The following is a 20,646-nucleotide window of genomic DNA, read 5'->3' on the forward strand; positions in this document are numbered from 1 at the left end:
ATTTTGGACCACAATCAATCAGGTTTGGAGAACTTGGAGCTAAGATATCGAAAAGATTAAATCGTGAATAATTTACCTGCCGTTTGTTTGCCAATCGTAAGAATCTGGCGCGGAATTGCTTCTGCCCGTTCTCTGAAATCGTTCCGACTTTGCATTTCTTATGGCTTTCCTCCCTGGTGAGGTCTCCTCGGCTCTTCCTGATGAGGATAGTTCTATGCTATCCACCGTTGCATCGGTACCCGCTGTTTTCCCACTTTTCTTCGGCAGGAAGGGATTCTAAACATCAGAAAATAATCCCTGACAATTAGAAAATAACATTAATCAAAAATATATTCTTCAGAACGATCAATTCCGTGTCACAAATTGGTTAAAGTGTTGCTACAAATTGGCCAAAGCGTCCGGATACTTCTGAGCGCTAGTGCATCAGAAATAGAGTCGTGACAATTTGTAGAAACAGTGAGAAAATCAGAGAAAAACGTCACACGCGAATAGATAATCTTTTCATGCTTCGATTCCTCCACTGAACAATAACGTTTACAAAACGTGAGCAGAAATAAAAAGGGCCTCTCGAGGAGCAGATAATCCTTCGAACATTGTTCTCGATTCTAAGGGTAGGATTTCAAAGGACCTCTTGCGAAATTTTCGCGAATTTCCGACCTATTTTCGCGAGATCGTTTGAACCTTTGGTGAAAGCTGATAAGAGAAGAGGAGAAAAAACAAAAAAGAAAGATAAGAAGAGGGAGAAAAATAAAGCGAGAAAAACGCTTTACGCTTTTATGACATCGACACTCCACCGGCGTTATTGCCGTGTTTACGGAGCCGTCAACCTTCCTTGAACTCGGCTGATATCGACTGACTGTGCTCGTCAAATAATAAGGCCAGAGACGTGGCGCCGTGGCGAGAGCAGGAGGTAGCTTTTCTACGCTACGGGAGCGGCCAGTATCGCATCATAAACAGAGAAACAGAGAGGCTTGACCTCCCATTGCTTGCCACCCCAAGCGCGAGATCAAATGTCGATCGCAATTGAAATTCAATGGCCGATTCCTTTATCGTAACGGAGACCGAACTGCTTTGAACGATTTTATGATACTCGATGCACAGTCTATTTGTGAGAAGGAACTCATATTCTGGTCCAACAAGGTTTGATTCAATTGTCTAATCCCAATTTGCACTGATTTTACAGCTGGTAACGAAGTTTAAGGCACTCAAAGTCGCCAAGCCATCACTAGAGATCAGATTCCCATGTCTCTTGTGTAACTGTTTATTGCTGAGCTTTTGTGATGATTAGGACTGAATTGATCCAAATGGCTTCGTAGTACTCACAACTGAGGTCCCTATAGAAAAAGAAACTAGTTTCTAGATTTAACAGATCGAGGTCACTGAACTACTGTTGTCTTCACCACATTTCCTATCATACTTCATAGATTTCTACTAACAGCCTTCTATCGTGATCGCGATTCACTGTTCCAAATGGCTTAATGTGCTCGATGAAAAGCCCCTATGAGAGAAAAAATTCATTTTCATGCCCATCCGAATCTGGGAGTTGCCTAATCGACGACGATTTCCAGTCTGTCTATAGCTCGCGACAAAGTTTCAATCGTTTAAGGTCGTCGAGCATTTGCTATCCCCACCACACAGAATTCTATATACCCTTTTATAACTTTTTACTGACGACCATAAAATAGGGAGTTCGGAGGCAATAAAAAGATTTGGTACTTACAATAACCTGACTATTGCAGAATTCGGAAGTTCCTGTAAGTTGAGATTCGAGTTTTCATAATCATTTAATAAAAACATTAAAAATCGATTTTTATTATTTTCTAGCGAGTAGTAGTACATATCTTCGAAATCTTTCATTCGTTAAAGTTACTCGCAAATGGAAAAATAAGGTCTCACAGTATCCGAACGATATCTACCACTTTTTTTCGTATTTTCTTTTTATCGCTTCATTTGCAGCCACGAAGGATCTATGTATTTAGTCGACGCGGGATATTCGAAGAATCACGAAGAGTCAAGTGAATTTTTACGGTTGGCTGCACTTTAACGACGAGGTCTACGTTATTCCGACTTTTATCGCATCGACGTACAGTTGGCCATGGTGAAGGGCGAACAATCTCACGCGAACGTAAAGGATCCATTTCCCTTTAATGCAATTATAAGGGACAAGCTGGCAATAACTAGCGCTTCGTCCTAATATCACCCAAACTACGGTGAAGAGATAACCAGGGTGGGGTAAGAAAACTGCCACGGTATATAGAACGGCACCTTAACGACCTCGAGCATTAAAGTAAAAGGAAAGAATGGCAAAAAAAGTTTTACAAGTTGAATAGAAAAGTTCGTCAATTGGGATCATCAATAATAATTCATCTTCTAACCTTCTCCTCTTAGAGAAATTAGCTGACAGTTGTGCGTTTGTCAGAACCAATTTATGCGCGCGTCTCTCTACTGATATGAGGGTCTAAAACTATCCAAGTAAGAAACAGCTAAAAGATTCGTCGTAACTCTTTTATTGAAAAGAAAGAAAGAAAAATAGTTTCAATAACATCATAAAGTATGTTATATTAATGAATTCTATGATATTATACAGACGATGTCTATGTTAGAATGCTATAGTTTAACATATAAATGCCTTATAATAGTGAATATTATTGAATATCAATTCTTTGTACTTTTAAAAGAGAGAAATGTTTATAGATCATTTAATACGAAGTTTAAATAAATGAACAAATGCATAAAAAGTTGTTAATCTTACATGAAAAAGTATATGTGACTTACGGATGATCTCTACTTTACCGATAGGCACGAGTTAGAAGATATTTAGATAGAACACTCGTGGAAACAAAGGGTATTATAGTGCGTCAACTAAATGCAATTTGTTGCATGATTTTATGTTCGAGTAAAGCGGAACCCATAAACTATAATTGGATTGTCAAAGGCTAAATCAGTAGCATAATACTTCAAACTAGTTGTGGGATTTATTAATTAAAGCCTGATACTGGTTGGCAGATCTGCGCCACAGCAGTTTTCACTTTACGAGCTAGAACTAATCTACAATTTATCGAATATCGATAATTGCTATTCACAAATTGCGAGCCAAATTATTTGAATAGTGTATTAATAGCGCCAAATATAAAATATTAACCTCCTCTTACTATTTTTGTAAACATTAATTATCGAATTAAATTATTTTCTTTTTCTCAACCATACTAAGCAAAGTCAGCGACGCCACGAATCATTCATACATAATTGTAAAATTTATTTTTATTTACATATAATAAATTACGTTAACAAGTTACAAATAGCGGCAAATTTAAACGATAGAATTCCACTTACCTGGAAACTGTGCTGTTTCAACATAGTTTTGATAAGAATCAACGTGTCGAGTTTGGGTATCCTTGTGACCACTCGTTCTACTTCTTCGTCTGTAACAGTAACCGGAAGTCGACAGTTGTCAGCCTCGCTTGGCAGTGGTTCAGCGCCACAATTGGTCAGCCAGGCATGTTCCTTGATATCTGATAACTTGATTCTCTCAGCTGGGTTTTTCGCCAGCATTTTCGCGATCAATTCACGAAGATTTTCCGAAACGACGGGTTTTTCCGGAAATTTTAACGGCTCGCTGCGTACCGCCGCTTGGACACCAATTATACTCCCAGCGCCATCCCAAGGGATTTTTCCGGTCACTAAACAGTAGAGTGTCACGCCCATTGACCATACGTCACATAACTGAAACACACGAAATATTCGTCTTTAATGCAAAATTATCTTAAATGCTCCCAATTTTTAATTCCACTTTTATTTTACTTTCCATTTATTTCTTAGCTTTTAGAGTGGAAGATTAACGTTGGTATCCCCACTAATTTATTATCTGGAAGCTTTCCATGTTAGAGACTCATAAAATATTTTCACTGGCTCTTTTTACGACAGAGTTGGTAAAGTTTCAACAAAATGTGGATTATAAATTGTTCCGGGACAGCGTGTCATAAAATGTATATTTCATGCTTAAATATTCGTGACTTTCGGAAGAATTGCCGATCATATGGTTGATTAAGATTTTTCTTCAAATATTACGATTCTTCCTGATTGCTCGAAGAAAATATAAAATGTGAATTCAATTTTTATCAAACCATTGAAATTCTCTTTTATCTTTAGAACGAAACAAAAATTCGAAGATCGTCAGTTAAGAAACTGATTAGTAATTACAGCTCTTGAACAGCTAATGAATTGGGTAACGTGTCACTCTCGTGGACATTGAATTTTCCACAACTCCACTGGCTAAATCGATCGACTTGTCGATAAGGTCACGCGATACGTCCCCGTTGTAATCATGGAAATACACATGAAAGGGATAAAATTACTCTAGTCTACGTCAAATTACACGTTCGGTCGTCTGTATGACAGAGAGCGTAATAATGTGTTGTGATCGTTAATCCTATCTTACTGTTTAAGTTGAATCACATATATATCGTTCTCTTGTATCACCACCGTTCTGATTTTAGCCAAAGATTAACAACCCGTAGCTAGTTTAAGTACGCCCACATTGTTCTAAATTAGGTTAATTATTGGTTATTAAAGAGACCCGAAGATCTTAATTCCATTTAAGTTCGTGGACCTGATCTGGACGAGTCAATGGTATTAAAGACGTTAGAATTGAAGTTAATACTTTTGTAGGCGGTGGTTTATCTGTTTCTTGAAAACTAAATACGTTTTCAAGAGAAATATTATGTTATATTTAATAATAATATTAATAATATTTTATTACGTTTCGTTATATTTAATACGATTTTAATACAACAATTTATCATATTATATTTTTTATGTTACACGGGAGAATGTTAGAAAAACTCATCAATGTTTCAATTTATAGTAACTCGAAGTTTGATCGTCAAATGTAGGTGGAATGAAAAATTAATCGAGTTAAAAATACTATATCAACCGAACTGGACTCGACTTATCAACTAGACTCAAAGTTAATTCAGGCACGATTCAGCATAAAAGAAAGTTAAATTAAACTCGATGTCACAGTTGTTACGTCGAACGTGTCACGGTCAATCTAAGTAAAATGGCGTGGCCCTATGTGACCCAACTTTCTTATCAAAAAGTTTCAGGGTACGTGTAACGTGGCCACACATATACAAACAGCGAGTCAACTATATGTTTACTACGTATGTGTACATCGTTGCTTGTGCAATACAGAATGCCATCTTTTTTATTTTAGTTACTTATTATTATATTATTATAGTTAGTTATTTAGTTGCACAGTTACTATTTCTTTTTTTCTTTTTTCTTTTTTTGAAGGAACAATATTTTTTATATATTTTTCAAAAACCTTTACTGATCACAGCGTTTTCTTTTAACATGTCAGAAATCATTTCATTTTCATTCAAAAAAATTTGTCCCACTTACGTAAACCTTCCCGAGTTCACGTTTAAAGGACCGTACTTTGGAGGGTAGTTTCACTCCTTAAACTTGAGTTACCACAGCTAAAAAAAAAAGAAGAAAAAATACGAATCTACTATCTATGGTTGTTTAGTCAGGCTCACATAGTTTCATCCAAATCGGAGCCAGTACGTGGCATGAGTGACATCGATCTTTTGTACTGTTCGTAAAATATGCAAGTGACCTTGAAGTACAAAGAAACGTTTCCGATTGGACAATTAGGCCAAAGCTTGATCATGCTTTTCAGCCTATGCATTTAACGTGGTATTGAGCTATAAACCTCATATAATTTAACATTTCTTTTTTCGCATTTTCTGACAGTGTATATAATAATTTTAGAAATATACACATACACAGAAGTCTATGTTTTAACACGTTAAATTAAAGAAATGATATCTGTATGAATTAAAAATTTAAGATCCTGCTTCCTTTAAACCACATTTTACAAATTGGTTATTTGCAATATCTTAAGATTTACTTGTTCTTTGTACGATCGATAGATCTTGTTGACGAGTTCCAGATGATGATGACCCAGCAAAAGACTTATGACACGTTTATGGAACATTCTATTCTCTCTTATTTAAGCAGTTAAGCGAATTCACTTGAGATTCGCGTGTTCGCTGTTGCAGTTGTATTATGTAAATTACGTTACATAATCAGATTCCGAGAGTCACTTTCCTCGTATGTGGGGAAAGAGTATTTCTAGTTTTTTTTTTTTTTTTTTTTTATAAATTACACATTTGCATAAGCACGTGCACCGTAAAACAAATTTCGTCTGTTCTTTTCAAAGTTAGTTTACGTACACTCATTTGCATTTATGCCAAACGTTCTTAATTAAAGTTGATTAACCGTTAATTCCGCGATCATACAGGTTTTTTGCTTGGCATAAACGATATCGCTGTTAGCGTCATAATCTAATTATGTCAATGCAACGTAATTAAGAAAAGGAATAATTTTAGATCAGTTACAAGTTTCTTTTAAAACTAGACAGTAGATGTATGGAATTTTACAAAAAGACACAAACATTATAAACATATTTTTGAGATGTAATCAACAGGACGATAAAAATGCTTAACCCCAAAAGTAAATGTTCGTTTCATCAATTAATTTGATGCTCAACGACATGGATCGTTAAGTTTCATTTTAGAAAGAGATAAAGAGAGTAACCATTTGAAACAACGAATCATTTTAACTGCACAATTTGTTGTATGTTTATCTTAAAAAATCCTATCAACTATGAGCAAATGAAAAGAAAACAATTTTGAGAGCAAGCGTTGTCGTACTGCGAAATAATGTTTGTTATTCAAATGCGTGCGAAACACGACATTTAAAATGCAAATTATTTGTTATTTTATTTAAAGTAGCTAATTCTCTACGTAACAATAGCCTCTATTTCAAATAAGATTTGCACGGAAAATTCATTTCGAATCTCATTTATCTCGTTTCAAATAGAGTATCACATATTTCGCACTTAATTCTTAAAATTTACTACAAAACCAATTTTAACAGCTATTTAATAAAAATCGTCCTAGAAGGTTTCTAGGGAATGACCCAATAAAATTACACCAAATCCTACTACGAACAACCGAAAATGTGACTTATCATATCCTTTTTCCTATGTTCACTTGCTAAAGAAGATCAGTCATGGATGTCCTCCATTTACGATCACAATTGTGGCATCGCGAAATTCAAGCGGAACGGTGGCACCCAAGGATACCGACACGACTGAACAGAGAGAAAGAAAGAGAGAGAGAGAGAGACAGAGCAGGCGTCATAATTCTCCGCCGCCTATAAATACGGGGCGAAATTGAAAATCGATCAGACGATAGCCTCGTACGCCGATGGTACTTACCGTTCCAGAATAATGGGCGCCAGGCGTGGTTGTTTCGGGTGCCGCGAACGCTGGAGTCCCGGCTGGTCCGGACAATAATTCTCCGGATGCTCTCAGTTCCGCGCTGACACCTAAATCCGCGATCTTGATGCGACCGTCGCTATCTACCAACAGGTTGCTCGGCTTTATGTCACGATGGACTATCCTCTGGTAGTGCACTAAACAGCAACAACAACAGCGACAATGCAAGGTCAATGAACATTAAGAACACCCACGCGATATATTAAATATAATTATTATAATTATTAAATATAATTATTAACCCACTGTCCGCGAAGCGTCGCCTCACAGAAGCCTATTTGAAGTTTATCAGTCCAGTTGCATCCAAGCGCGGATTAATCCGCGCACTGCGACTGTCTTCTATCACTTTGCTTTTTTTTATTTCCATTTTAATCCAAATAATTTTTACCTTTTTCCTCTGTTATAAAGAATGTAAGATGCGATGTTCGCGAAGTAACATTGAACAGTAAATAATTTTCGATAAACTCCATGAAGAATTCGGATGTCGTTTACTGCACCTACGAACGACCGCGCGCGGTGACAGGCATCAGTCGTGTTAAGTAGAGCCATGAAGCAAATGAGTTAGACACGGCGATACGTTTACGCCACAATCGTATTCCAATTGTCGATGTACGAAGCGCGAAGTAAAATACATTTTGTATCGCTATGAAAATATCAAACGATGACGAGGAGGCATTGACTCATCACCACGTTTCATTGTATCGCTATAGTCTGCGTCTCGCCACTGACGTCGTGTTATGACGCGAGGTTACAACGTACTGACATAATGTTAACGCCAATCGTCACGACGAAGACGGTTTCGCTGCGGTTTCGTGGACAGGTGTGCGTTACAATGACCGCCGAATGGAAGCTTCAAGCTACTCTCAGCATCGTTGCATCTAATACGAGTGTACGAAGCTTGACCTCGTGGACTGTGGGCCTGAGCCTCGTTTCTATTGAACCGACGTCGAGCAACTTTCTGTTGTTGCTCCTATTACTCGAAAAGATAGCCGCTTGATCGTTGCTTCAGCGTGGACAAAAATGTCTCTATAGGTTGTGGCTGTTCGTCGGAAATTTCTTGCAACTTGGCACGGGCAGCAACAAGAGGCGACAAAAGGTTGCTCGATGTTGCTTCGGTAGAGACGAGGCTTTAAATTGCAGATTTTTATGCATCCATGAATAATTTGAATGTGTAAAAATATTCAGAGAATGTATTCTGTAAAAGAGCAGACAAAACATGCAACGTAAACTTCTGACTATATTATGTACACGTGAAAGAAATCTGGTTTCGCTTCTTTAGTATTCACAACAATATAAATTTGCATAAGAATTCGTGATCTAACAAAACAATGAAAATAGTTCTTGTACGAAACTATCTTTCGAGGCTTATTTTTCAAGTTACAAATAATTGTGTTGCGCGCTAAGGTTAAAGTATTTGATAAAGTAACAATGTGACATATTTGAATAAATAACAAAATAAAACACTTGAAGCATTTTTACCAAATTTACTTAAATTTAAATTGTTTCTTAGATTCTCTGTGTTTAGCCAACGTATTTAATTAAGTCTTCGTAAATGACTTACGATACTCGACGCCCATTACAACGTCACGAAAATTCTTCCTGGCAGTCTCCTCGTCGAGTGGTTTATCGGTAGGCACCTGAAGTACCTCGCCCCTCTGGACCAATTCGAAAACAAGGTAAAGGTTGTCCTCGTCCGGATCGTCGAGAACCTCCACCAGTTTCACGACATTTAGGTGATCCAATTTCTTCAACAACGCGATCTCCCTGTAGACCTTCGCCAAAGGGTTAGCCGCACCCTTCTTTCCCGGAGCCATTCTACCGAAGATTCCCGCCTTCTTCATCAGTTTCTTCTTGCTGAGAATCTTCATCGCGTAGTGAGTCTCGTCCTCCTCGTTGTAAACTAGCTTTACGATCCCGTAGGAACCCTATAACATGAGAAATAAAAAAAAAAAAAAAGAAAGAAAGGATATGAGATCGTCGACACTAAAAAATACCTGGAAATGGAAGAATTTAAATTTAGCCGAATTTCTTTTTATTTGACACGGTTTTACTGTTGCAGAGGATCGTACGCAGTTCTATGCTACGAAAAGACACGTTCTTTTTATTTTAGCCAATCGATGGTTGATTATTCAAAGATTCTGGAAATAGAAGGATTAAAATTTTAAAAGAATCTTAAAGAACTGACACAGTTTTTTTTTTTTATTGTTGCAGGTATAATTATGGTTCTGTGTTTCGATAATCGTTTGTCTTCTTAGTAAATTGACATGTAAATATTACAAATTCTTGGAACAAATTTCTTCTGGTTTGACACAGTTTTATTGTTGCGAAGAATTATACAACTCTGTGCTTCGGAAAAGCTTGTTTCTTTTTTTTTTTTTTTTTTTTTGGTAGACTGATAGGAAATTATTAAAAACTTCTGGAAATGACAGGATTCGAATTTAAAGGAATTTGAATATTTTCGCGTCTCCGAGGGGGAGGTTAAAGAAAATATTTACAGTCAGTAAATTGAAAGACAATTATTGCGAGTGCTTTAACCAATTATTTTTTAATTTCTTGGAACGAAAGGACTAGAATTTAAACAAATTTTCTTTAATTTAACAATTCTATTCTATTACTGCAGAATTTTCATTTTAGTTGTGTACTTCGTAGATTCGTTTTGTTTTTAAACGAAACCCAAAGAAAGTATAAAAATTACTGAATTACAAGATAGTTCCTGAAAATTTCGTAATTTACTCTTTCAAAATTCCTGGAGAAGGAGGAACTTAAGTTTAAACGAATGTCATTTCGCTTTCACTTCACACAGCAGTTCATACATTTTCGCGAGAAATCTAAAGAAATTACATTTCTTTAACAGGTTGACAGTTAATTATAAAAAATTCCTAATTAGAAAAAACAATCTCCTCTATTTGAATATCGCATTCACGAAATAAAAAAAAAAAAAGAAAACGTAGTTTGTAAGACAATACGAGTTCATTAAAGTTAAATTCCCGTCTTGTCGACGTCCACAGAAACTTTCTTTTCACACCATCTTTCTTTTACCCTTCGTTATTTCTTCTCCCATGGGAAAATCAAAAGAAAGAAACTAAAAAAGAAAAAAAAAAAAAGAAAAACAAGATACATCTTCCGGTAGAAGTGCTGCTTCTAATGGAAAGCACACGATGTACCTACACGTTCCGTAAACTTTGTACAATATTTTTTCATTTCCTTTATTTCACGGTTGTCGCGCATGATGTTTCCTCGGGATTAGAAAGATAGCGGTTGCAGCCTCAAAAGTAGATGTCGACGAAAAACAAACATTGGACAGAAAAAAAAAAAACGACAAAACACAATTGTTTTGCACGAACCTTCATCAAATTACCAGTAACGTTGTTGTTTAACTTTCATGATATCGTAGCTGTTGTCTCGCAAGATTTTTATTCGCCGCTACCTTTTCTAGTTGGCTGTTGCCTCTTTGGTTTGACTTTTATGGCGCAGAAAACCATGGTACGTTCGAAACAGTGGCTTTCAATTTTCGATATTAATTACACTCGCAATTAACGATTTCTGGAAATTCTGCCGTACGTGCGGTCCTTCGTAAAGCCACAGGGTAACCAAAAATTGGATTTTAGTGATAACCGTAGCAAGACATCCTAAATTCATCGCTCAAGTGCTTTTGATTGCTTTGGAAATTTTTTTTTTGGGGGGGGGGGGGCGGGGATGATAAGAAATTGAAGGTTTTTAAATTTACAGTTTCCAATTTCCAACACTTAGAACGACCAGTTCTTGGAAATTTTAAAGCCATTGTTAACTAAAATTGATATTGCAATTTCTTCCTTTCAGAATCCTTTTTACTCCTTTTGGAAATTTTCGATAATAAATTTAAATTTACACAGAGCACCCAGTTTTAAATTCTAATTACGTTCAGAGCGACCAGTTCTTGGAAGTCCTGGAGCCACTGTTAAATAAAAATTAGATTTAACTGATGATCTTCCTTTGACAATTCTTCTCATCGTCTCGAAAATTTCTTTGTCGGATAAAGACGAATTGGCGGTCTTGAACACAGAGTTTCAATTTTCAACGTTGATTAATTGAACGAGTGATTATCGGTTCTTGGAAATTCTACAGCGTGGTTGGTAACTGATGGTGTAAGCGGAAAGGGGGTGATTCTACGCGAAAAAAGGAGTCGAAAATATAGAATAAAAATTTTTCGTTCGAGGCTTTGTTTTCGAGAAAATCGACTTTGAATTTTCGCTCGGTACGCGTGCACTTTATCACGTCTCGTTATAACGGATCTCACTGTAGATCTTTGTCTCGATTGACGTTACTTTTTTAATTTTTTAAATTTTAAAATTTTTAAATTTTCAAATTTTTAAATATTTGAATTTTTAAATTTTTAAATTTTCAAATTTTTAAATATTTAAATATTTAAATTTTTAAATTTTTAAATTTTCAAATTTTTAAATTTTTAAATATTTAAATTTTTAAATTTTTAAATTTTCAAATTTTTAAATTTTTAAATTTTTAAATTTGTATTCTATATTTTCGTCTTGTTTTTTCGCGTAGAATCACCCCCTTTCCGCTTATACCACCAGTTACCAACCACTCTGTATAACTCCTCGTAAAGCCATAGATTAACAAAAATTAGATTTTATTAGCAATCTTCGATCCTAATGGAGAATCCTTTCCATTACTTCGGAAAATTTCGCGTCCGCTGGACAGCAGTTGATGCTCGAAGGTTTCAATTTCCCATATCAATCGCATCCGTGATTATCGATTTTCGGATATTTCGTGACATATACGAAATAAATGATCGATCACAAACTACTAAATTTCATGAGTGATTTTCGCATAAAAAACCTTTTTCGCTGATCTAAACAATTTATTGTCGAATAAAATATACATGTTGGCAAATTTAATAGATATAAATAAATAGAAACAAAACGGTACAAATAATACGAGGAATAATCTTTGAAAGCGTTCTCTGTGCAGATTTTCTGTGAACTCAGTTGTTTATCCGCATCTCTTCAAAGTGATATATATCATTGATATATACTACTGGTTTCCGAGAACTCGTAAATTGTATATCGTGTTCCACGAAACGTTCGTAGGAACGAAAAGAATTTCATGAAAATATTCAGATAAACGAATTAAAAAGTTTTACGTATTTTATTCCTCACGGCGATGCTTTACTGGTTGTGGAATAAAAAAATTTCACTTCTGTTTAGTCTCGCTAAATACGCAGCAGTACTTTATATTAATTGTCGGACATGCTATGAATATTTCAAACAATATAATAATTCGTGAAAGTCTGTAAAAGCAACAGAAATGTCATATATGTTTCATAAATTTATTTTTCATTGCTTTAACTAATTATTTTTTACCAATATGCTTCTTTATTCGAGAAGCTGAAATTATTATTATTCTCTTAATAAACAAGACGATCAATCGATCTTTTCGAACAATGTCTAACTTAAAGTTGCAATTTTTTGTCGTCATTGTACTTTTATCATTCTCGTCGCTCTTGTTATTGATATAATTGACATTTCGTTCGTCATTAACAGCGTTATTATTTCTCGTTGTCATTAGAAATTCCTCTGAACTAATTTTTACCATTGTTCGTATCAACATTCCCAATATCGTTACAAAATAGACCAACGTGGCATAAATATCGCTCCATCAAACTCGACAAGCTCTATCGTACAATGTACACTTGAAATATAAAATTTCCAATTTGCCAGGTTGCAGTTGGCCGAGTATCTGGCAGAAATTTGATCTCGATCTGCACTTTGTAGCTGAGAAAGAGCAGTAAAGTGACCGAGGCGAAGATCGAATCGAAACCGACGTTCAGCTTAAGAGCGTGAAACGACGACTCTCCCCACAGAGTAAACTCTCCTTGCATCCTCCTTTATACTTTCTTAGCTCGATCCTAGAGATACCTGGGATTCACCTCGCTACACCGACGAACGAAATTTTCCAACTTCTAACCAAACCACGCCCCGTTCTGTCGACTTCCGTCTAATTTTCGCGACGTTCGTGTCGTACGGAGGATCACGCACGAATGGAATTCCACGTTCGATCTATGCAAATCAGTTTTTCGTTGTGAGGCAAACGATGGCTACTTGTCGATCGGCACTGACTACTTAGGATCCAGCATAACTATGCATATGGAGGGAGCATGGTTTGGAGAGGCAGAAAATTGGGCAGGAGGAACGAAACGTGCAATTTGAAAATGGTGAAAATTCTCAGTGAAACTGGACATCAAGAAACTGTTAGCAATAAAAGTGTAGAATCTACGGAGATGATATGTCGCAGATTTTTTATTCTTCCACTTACTCAACTCAATTCAGCATAAAAATAAAAATAACACAATTCAGCATAAAAATAGTGTTATTTTTAATTTATTTGGAAAATGAAAGAACGCACAATACGTGCACTTTGGAAATGGTGAAAATTCGCATACAAACTGGACGCCAGGAAACTGTTAGCAATAAAAGTGTAGAATCTACGGAGATGATATGTCGCAGATTTTTTATTCTTCCACTTGCTCAACCCTTCTTTCGTGCTGAATTGTGTTATTTTTATTTTAGTTGGAAAGTGAGATATTTTTATTTTGCCTGGCAAGCGATAGAAGGAGCAAAACGAGCAATTTGGCAAAAATGAAAATTCAAACTGGATGCCAAGAATCCTTTTAGATGTAGGTGTAATATGGGATGATTTTATATTTCTCCATTTATACGATTCTGCTACGACCCTCGAATCATAACGAGATAACATTGAAACGAGAATACGCATACTAGTAAACAGTTCTTGTCGTTTTGTTATCTTCGAACTGAAGATATTTTTTAACGCTAGAAAGATATAACTAGATAGAAAATGACGAAAAAATCAGCGTGTAACATTCTAACGCAACATTCTTAATAGAATTAAAATAATCAAATAACTGAAGCAATTTCTATCGAAGTAATGGCAAGTTCAACCAAGAAAATCTAAGCTCTGTAGCAATATATTCATCGGCTGTTTCTTATGCAGAGAAAGAATTTTATCACGAAGCAAGTGTAATGGAAAGGAGAATGAATGGTAATTTAGAAAATTGGAGCAATTTATGCTATGTCGCGACACCATCTCGAAGTGAAGAAAAGGAAAAAGAAAAAGAAAGTAAAGGAAGAAGAAAACAGACCAAACCACAATCCTCTCTGCCTTTACCATGTTTTTTCTACGTCTATCGTCGACTAAAAATCATTTGATAATTACATTTTTCACGTTCGGAAATCATCTTTTCAATGATTTCGCGTGAAATAAATGTAACAAATGTCACAATTCATTTTTGATTAATGTACAATAATATCGAATAATAATCGTAACGACACAGCGCGACGTTATTGAAAATAATAAATCACGCTGCAAAGTAATCTCGTGTGATCGATCAGAATATTTAATCGGTTTCGATGGCAAATAATACGCTAACGCGTGATTTTCCACGCGCCCGCGGCACAGTTCCCGATACTGTTCAATTAAACGCGATTAAAGCGAATCGCCGTGCATCGAAACTGGCCTCAAAATTTCTCGCGATTAATGAGTTTCACCGGACTAAACTCCCGTGGGAAACGGAACACGGTTTGCCGGGGAAGAACAAAAATTACGACCGATCCCGTTGGAGAATATTTCATTTATGGTTGCCTCTCATTTACATATTCAGTTTCGTTCTATTACAGCTACTTTACGTGGGTAGCTCGCGATAAGGGCAAAAAGTAGAATTTCCTTTAGTGAATATTAAGGAAGGAATATTCGTCTGGTTGTTCCACTAACGAGATATGTATAAGGGAGGTTAAATTAAAAATTTCAAAATGCAAGATGCCCAAAATGCGCATTATATAAAAAAAAAATGTATAAAAAGGTAGCCAAAGAGTAGTGTTTCTATAGGTAAACCTATATTTTCCATGACGTTCTACTTGCTTAATTATATTCTCACAAATATGAATTGGTATTACATACATGAGTTCCCATTTAGCCTCAAAGTTAATAAAAGCGAAACACATTGGTGTTTTTTAAACCGGTGAACTTGAAAAATTAAAGAATTAAATTGCTGGACTTTTGGAAAATATTTTAATTAATTACGAATATCGTGGATACTTCTATGTTATGTTTGTAATTTATTCGATGACGTGAAGACAAACCTAAACCTGTGTTTGTGAATTGGTTACATGAATTAATTTAGAGTTGACTTTGAGATTAATAAAAATAAACTATATCATAAAGCTTTGAGGTACAGTGGACTTTGAAAATCTTAGAAATCATAGAAACAGTCACATAACGGATAGAAACTTACCTGGCCAATATTATCCAATAATTTATACTGATTCAGCTGAAGAGCTCCCTGCCTGTTATCGATAGAAACTCTCCTACTCTCTCTCAAAGGTCTCCTCCTATTCCTGGGACTTCCCTGAGGACTCCCATAGGGCGAGTAAGGACAGTACGGATAAATAGGTCTCGCAGATACGTTTCCACTATCCCCAAGGAACCTTTGACTCGTCCCAATTTCTCCAGGTGAAACTGTCTTCCTCGCGTTGCAGCTGTCAACAGCTTCGCCGGACGTCAATGTCTGATTATCTCCAGAAACGCTGCTTTTCAACGTGAAGACGCTCGAAGACTTGTTCAGAGACGCGTTCATTGATACCGCCGATGACATCATTGTTGCAGCCACGTCTTCCTGCTTTGAAATTTGAAACGATATCCTTCTGTCCAAATGCAACTCGCCATCGGATCTATCTTCAGATTGGGTGGATAACAACTGATACATCTTAATCGATCGTGGAAGAACATCGAATTGGATATCGTTTTTCACGGATTGTTGTACCGTTTCCTCTCTGGTTTGCAGAGCGGCCAACTTATTTTGAGATGCTTCGTTAATTCTAGACGCGACAGTCTTGTGTCTTTCAGCGTTCGTGTCTTTTGATCGATCAAAAGACTCGTCAGATTTATCGACGAGCCTGTTGATGTCTCGTATATTGGAACTGAGAAACGTTGGCGTTGTGGAACGTGCGACTGGTTGAGTCGGACTCTTCGAGGTTGGAGATATCGAGAGACGGTTGGCCGAATCGCTGAGAGAAGAATCGAAGAGGGCTGACGAGTCTTGGTGTTTGATGGTTGATATGCCTGACATGTCTTTTAGGCAGATACGTTGATCCGCAGAATCTCCGAGAAGGCCACAGCGCATGGAGAAGTCTTCTGATGAACAGAAAAGAAGCTTCAGATATAACTTATTTTTGTACGATAAACACGTAAAATATCACAACTTAGTAAGTTATCGCGAAAAACTATAAAAATATAAAGGTAGGAAAATTCTATAAGCCAACCAATCGTTATGCACCGCAACTTACCCGAGCTAACCCTCTTCACAAGACTACAAAGATTATCCAAGCTCTCCTGTCTGGAAGGGACCTCATCCCTAAGAACTTCCCTAACCTCCTCAATATTTGGCATCTCGAGTCCAGCCCCAGATAGCTTCCTGTGAACTTCGGTCGTAGGCATCCTTCCAACTTCACCGTCTTTAGCCAAACTCTCCTCGGCTCTGCCCAAAATCACCCTCGAGTTCAACCGTTTAGGACCGGTAGAAGATCTTCGTCTCTCTTTTAAAAACGACGACAAATCTTGCAAAACATCCGCGGACGACGAGTTTCTTCTATCCTCGTCAAAAGTTCCCAAATTACTTCCGTATCCGCTACTCTCCCTTCTAGGTCTGACGATCTTTGGACTCCTAGACCTAAGTATCTCTCGAAGAGTGGGCAGACCTTCAGGTTCCTCCAGGAACAGAGCACTGTCCTTTCTAACCTCAACGATTTCTTGATCAGAAATATCTTCGGGGCTTGATGGAATTTTGAAGGAATCTTCGCGATCTATAGACCTCAATGTGGCTTCTTCCGAAGGTAACTTGATGGTCACTTTGCTTTCCAAATCTGCGAATCCTTCTGGTAGTTGTCTGTCCAGGTCATTTAATTTGTCTAAATGTGGCGATTTTTTTAGTAGACCTAAGTTATCGGTTGGTAGAGTGGTCTGTTTTGGGGAACAAGAGGATTTCTTGACAATGTTTGGAGTTTGAGAGTCTCGTTTTATCTGTGGGTATTGGAGCCTAATGGGGTCGTTGGTTTTTGTTTCGAATCTTCGAATCGAAGAATATTGGTCGGTCGAAGCGCTGGAGTGTAATGGGAAAATTTGTTTGATGTTTGTGGAAGTACCCAGAGGATCGTCAAGTGAGGCGTCCCTTGGAGACGGTGTGGCCACTGTCAACGACTTGGTGATCGAACTTGGCGATTCTTCGTCGATCGCGCTGTGCCTGAAAAACGAAAACATCTTTGAAGCACGTTTTTGTCGGCGACTACATATTGTTTTGAAGAATGAGATGAATTTCAATGGATCGAATTATGTTACATTTTTCCATTCTTTTGGTAGTTTCCTTCTATTCGTTGAAATAATTAATTACATCTTTTGTACCTTTCGGTTAAAGATGGCCCCATTGAATACTAAGTCTCATTAATATAATGAATGACTGATCGTTTAAATAATCTTACAACACGAAATACGTATACACTTCCGTCAAATATCTTGCAATTTCTTCTATGTACTCGAATTTGTGTCAAATCTTACGAATATGATTATGACTGTCATTAGAGTATTAATGAAATTGCAAAATATTTCGTCTAACGCAATATGATATATTCGTAAAAACTGTGTACGACTATTCTTTCAATATTTTCGCGAGCCTGTGCATATTTCTAATACTTATGAATCGAGGTGTATATATTCGAGCAAATAACGTTGAACGATCAGTGGCAAATACGTATAAACGACAGGCGTGGGTTCGACGATTTCAATCGGTTCGAGATCTCTCGTTTTACACGATCGAGAGAAGCAGATCGCGTTTTGAACCGGTGACGAGACTGTCAACGATAGGTACTAGGTTGAATTGAATTTTCCTCGAAAACCAGCCTGGCCAACTTTTTCGAGCATTCGCTCCAAAGTCCACCGAAACAACAATCCGATCTGCGTTTGACATTTAATCGCCGCTTCGAGCCCGGCCTCGCCTCGTTTCTCAACGCCACCCTACTGACGAACTGATGGAAATGCTCTCGCAGCAAATTTTTACCGACCACTTTCTTTTTCCTTTCTCTTTTACTATTTTTAGATGCGAGAAACGATAGCAGTGATTTTTGTTCATCGTCTACATTATATTATTTGTGTTATATATTATATTATCTACTCTGTTACAAAATCACTGAATCGCTTTCCTAACTCAAATAAGTAGCATTCTTATTTTTTTTTTCTCTTCTAGTTTTTCTATTCTCTTTTCTTGTAACGAGTTAGTTATTTTATAAGGAATCACAAAGAGGCGAGTGAAAGAATGATCACTCGATGAAAACCTTCAAATTTGATTACTTTGTATCAAATAGAAAGATATACAGGGTGGTTGGTAACTGGTGGCACAAGCGGAAAGGGGGCGATTCTACGCGAAAAAAGAAGTCGAAAATATAGAATAAACATTTTTCGTTCGAGGCTTTGTTTTCGAGAAAATCGACTTTGAAATTTCGCTCGGTACGCGTGCGGTACGTTATAACGGATCTCACTGTAGATCGTTGTCTCGATGGAAAAATTTAGAAGAAAGAAACAAAATTTTTATTCTATATTTTCCGCTTCTTTTTTCGCGTAGAATCACCCCCTTTCCGCTTGTATCGCCAGTTATCAACCACCCTGTATATAGAGAATATATGGAAGCAAAAGTTCCGCAAGTTCTCTGTACAGCGTTTCTCTGAAAACCATTTCACAACATAGCGTTTCCAAGCGACCGAACATAGAAAGAAAACAAAATTCTAAAAAAAGCAACGCTCTTCTATCAAATCCGTGAAAATACAACAAAATATCGAATTTCTGATAGAATTGCACCGTATGTCCGAAAACCAACGACCATACCATTGGTTTCTCTAACAATCCAAAGAAGTTTCAGTCTCCGGGGAGTGTGAAGCTCATTAAATCCGCAACGAGGAGATTTGTGTCGCCCCGGCGTATGTTCCTTAGAGGGTCGGCGATTTGCAATTGAGATCGTGCCGGTTAAAATGACGAAAATATGAAATTTAAATGACGCTCTATACTATTGGCGACGGAATTGTTTGAAGCTCGACGTACGACGAGCTTCGAGAGCAAAAGACATTCCCTTTGTCTGACGCAAATTAACGTAGTTCTTCAAAGACTCGCTACGCTCCAGTAGCTGTGTCACCTGTTTCTCAATTTACTTTGAATTTTTTGACATTCCGAAGTTTACATTTTAATTCTACCAGCATCCAGGAAATTTTCGGATATTCGCGTTACAATAGTTTTTCCTTCACAATTGCTTGCTCGAACGAGTATTTCGCACATTTTTGAATACATCAACCTATCAAGCTATCTCCTACTAAGAAACTAAAGAGCGGACCGCTTTCCTTTCAATTTTCAACAGCAAAGTGTTGAGCGATTGCTTTAAGAGACGTTGAACCAGAAAAATCCCGTTTTTTCCATCCTACACGTACAAAAGCTCGATCTGACTTGGAAATAACGTCCGCAAGGCGAATCAATTGTTCGGTTCGAACTAGGCCAATGAATACGACTGACAACGAGATCTGCATTCGCGGAGGATCGCACAGTTATATATCAGCTTGCTCGTTCATCACGCCGCGTATCTAGTTGAATTAGAACAGCTTTGAACTCGCTGACAATTAGTTACGGCCACTTCTCCATAGCCAATTGACATCTCAATCGCCACTAACGCGTCCTATACTTTGAGAATCGGTATTTCCACGATTTGGATAATTCAAATTTCAGGATTTCGCCAAATGTACGTAATCTCGAATGCAGAACTTGGTTTTGTAGATCTTGGACTTGTAGCTTGGCTTCTGTAGCGTAGTAGATACCATGAAATCGGATTCATTTTGCTGATGTGCAAACGTGGATGATGGATGCACGAAGTGAACGGAAGGAAGATGTTAGGAAGATTAATATTTAGTAGAATTTTATGCATTGTATGTTGAATAGATTTTAAAAGACGCTTATTATATTACATTGATTTTCTTCTGTATAATATTACGGTATAATGTTAACACATTGTTATCGGCTTACGTAAAGCGCTTTTTCTTCTCATTTGACCATGTCAATACAGAACTACATTGTAAAATGTATAGCACTGTAATGTAATACTGAATGTTACAATACAAGTAATACACTGTTCTGTATAATAATAACGTTTAGTGCGGTAGAAATATGTATTTCACGAGAAGCTCAAGAAATCCTGCGATGAT

At 36.9% G+C, this 20,646-nt stretch overlaps 1 protein-coding gene across 9 annotated transcripts in view; it reads right to left on the reverse strand.

The window, feature by feature from the left end:
• Positions 1-20,646, reverse strand: part of LOC126873647 (uncharacterized) — a 127,367-nt gene that overhangs the window by 36,591 nt on the left and 70,130 nt on the right. For 8 of the 9 annotated variants that reach the window (XR_007692481.1, XR_007692478.1, XR_007692480.1 and 5 more), the window contains 6 exons: positions 16,705-17,657; positions 15,654-16,552; positions 8,910-9,273; positions 7,289-7,485; positions 3,334-3,723; positions 77-276 (listed from right to left, as the gene is read on the reverse strand). Coding sequence is in view for 4 of the 9 variants with exons in the window: in XM_050634724.1 (XP_050490681.1) it covers positions 77-276; positions 3,334-3,723; positions 7,289-7,485; positions 8,910-9,273; positions 15,654-16,552; positions 16,705-17,657 (3,003 nt within the window). In the remaining 5 variants the exon portion in view is untranslated. The remainder of the gene's footprint in view (positions 1-76; positions 277-3,333; positions 3,724-7,288; positions 7,486-8,909; positions 9,274-15,653; positions 16,553-16,704; positions 17,658-20,646) is intronic. The other variant, XM_050634726.1, reaches the window with a different exon arrangement.

The sequence above is a fragment of the Bombus huntii genome, chromosome 15 (assembly GCF_024542735.1).
Source record: "Bombus huntii isolate Logan2020A chromosome 15, iyBomHunt1.1, whole genome shotgun sequence".
Lineage (NCBI taxonomy): Eukaryota > Metazoa > Arthropoda > Insecta > Hymenoptera > Apidae > Bombus > Bombus huntii.